At 47.9% G+C, this 1,457-nt stretch overlaps 1 protein-coding gene across 1 annotated transcript; it reads right to left on the bottom strand.

The window, feature by feature from the left end:
* Positions 1 to 331: 331 nt before the first annotated feature.
* Positions 332 to 1,252, bottom strand: LOC100279158 (uncharacterized). The gene is made up of 2 exons (NM_001152189.2): positions 1,031 to 1,252; positions 332 to 927 (listed from the first exon to the last, which is right to left on the bottom strand). Exons 1-2 carry the CDS (start codon positions 1,093 to 1,095, stop codon positions 666 to 668), a joined length of 327 nt encoding a protein of 108 aa, NP_001145661.1. The 5' UTR covers positions 1,096 to 1,252; the 3' UTR covers positions 332 to 665.
* Between the last annotated feature and the right edge of the window lie 205 nt (positions 1,253 to 1,457).

Here is a 1,457-nt window from a genome sequence, read left to right as displayed (position 1 = left end):
CCCTCTACACATCTAATGTTCATTGGCGGGTACTGTTCATGTTCATTGGCGGGGACTATTCACGCGTGAACAGTACCACACCGCCTCCACCAGCAACTCCAATCCCTCACCGATCTAGCAACCATAACAGTATAACAACATATTTGCAAATTATAACAAAAATAATAGAGACTATAATGTATCCTAATGTAGCCCAGGCCCAGTCACAACGTATGCCCAACCTATAGATTGCACTGCCACAGGCCCTTCAAAATCCAAACCAACACCCCTTAAGGATCTGTTTGGAGGCCGGGTAACAGTCAAAAACCATTGTAAATTACAAATCCGGATATTGTTCCACCCAAAAATGTAATTTGCTGCTTGGATGACCGGTGAGACCACTAATATTACAACTGGTTTTGGCAAAAACAGACAGAGAATTAAGTCATGGTGTGTACAACTTACATGAAATGTTTAGTAACAATTTGTGGGAAATCTAGCAAACTGATGCTACAACAACCTCAGCAAACAATTAGTAAACAAAGACGAGTGTCATTTCTCTTCCATCAATGCCAAACAGGACTTACTGGATATGCATCCTTATCATGCATGTTCAGGATAGATCTGTTGTTGGACTCACAATGTTTCTTCAGTTCATCTCCACAATTCCATCGTTACTCAAACAGTTAGAACAAACAATTGACCAAATGAGTTTTGGCAATTGCATGTGTCAAGGTTGCGTGCATGAACAGATACCACAATCGCATACCTTGAGCAGGATGCCGTAGGACACCGTCGACACCACACCCCCTGGGCCCACGGATTTCCTCGAAGAGCCGGAGCGCGCGGTCGACGTCGCCGCAGCGCACGCAGGCCTCTAGAACCACGTTCATGCCGATGGTGTTGCGAAACCCGCCCCCGCGCAGTTGCTTCCACGTCCTCCATGATCTGCGCCGCACAACCAAGGTCAGCACTCGGCACTAGCAAAAAAAAAAATAGAACAATCCGACCGCTGGAGTGGATGGGGAAGGAGAGAGCACGCGAGGCAAACCTGGGCGAGCCCGGCGGGAGGTCGACGATGCGGGCAGTGAGGCGGCGAAGGTCGGTGGACGGCATCGAGAGTCCGACGGAGGCGGGGCTCGCGCGGCCCTGGCGTGGGCGAGGGGAGAGAAACAGCGGCGGCCAGCGGCATCTCTTCTCTCGCCGCTAACCGCTGGGCACTGCCACTGCCGTAGTGCCGTGTGCCGTCGAACGCATAGCAAATCACGATAAATCGACGTAAACTAATAGAAACCGGTAGAATTTAAATCCAAAATAAATTTTAAATTGGCTCGGTTTTTAACCAATTTATCTACTTATACAGCAGATTAATCGATCGATCTATCGAACAGAGAGTTCCCTGGTTTTTGGCGATAAAGCCCGATGGAAATTTCAACAAAAAAAAATTGCTCCCTCCATCCCAAAATATAATTTATTTT

This window comes from Zea mays, chromosome 7, assembly GCF_902167145.1.
Source record: "Zea mays cultivar B73 chromosome 7, Zm-B73-REFERENCE-NAM-5.0, whole genome shotgun sequence".
NCBI classification, from domain to species: domain Eukaryota; kingdom Viridiplantae; phylum Streptophyta; class Magnoliopsida; order Poales; family Poaceae; genus Zea; species Zea mays.
This window is presented reverse-complemented; position numbering and strand designations above follow the sequence as displayed.

Excerpts from the sequence above, each read along its gene's own strand:
- LOC100279158 (NM_001152189.2), bottom strand. The coding sequence starts at position 1,095 with ATGCCGTCCACCGACCTTCGCCGCCTCACTGCCCGCATCGTCGACCTC. Across the intron at positions 928-1,030 it reads CTCCCGCCGGGCTCGCCCAG|ATCATGGAGGACGTGGAAGC; the intron begins GTTTGCCTCGCG and ends TGTGCGGCGCAG.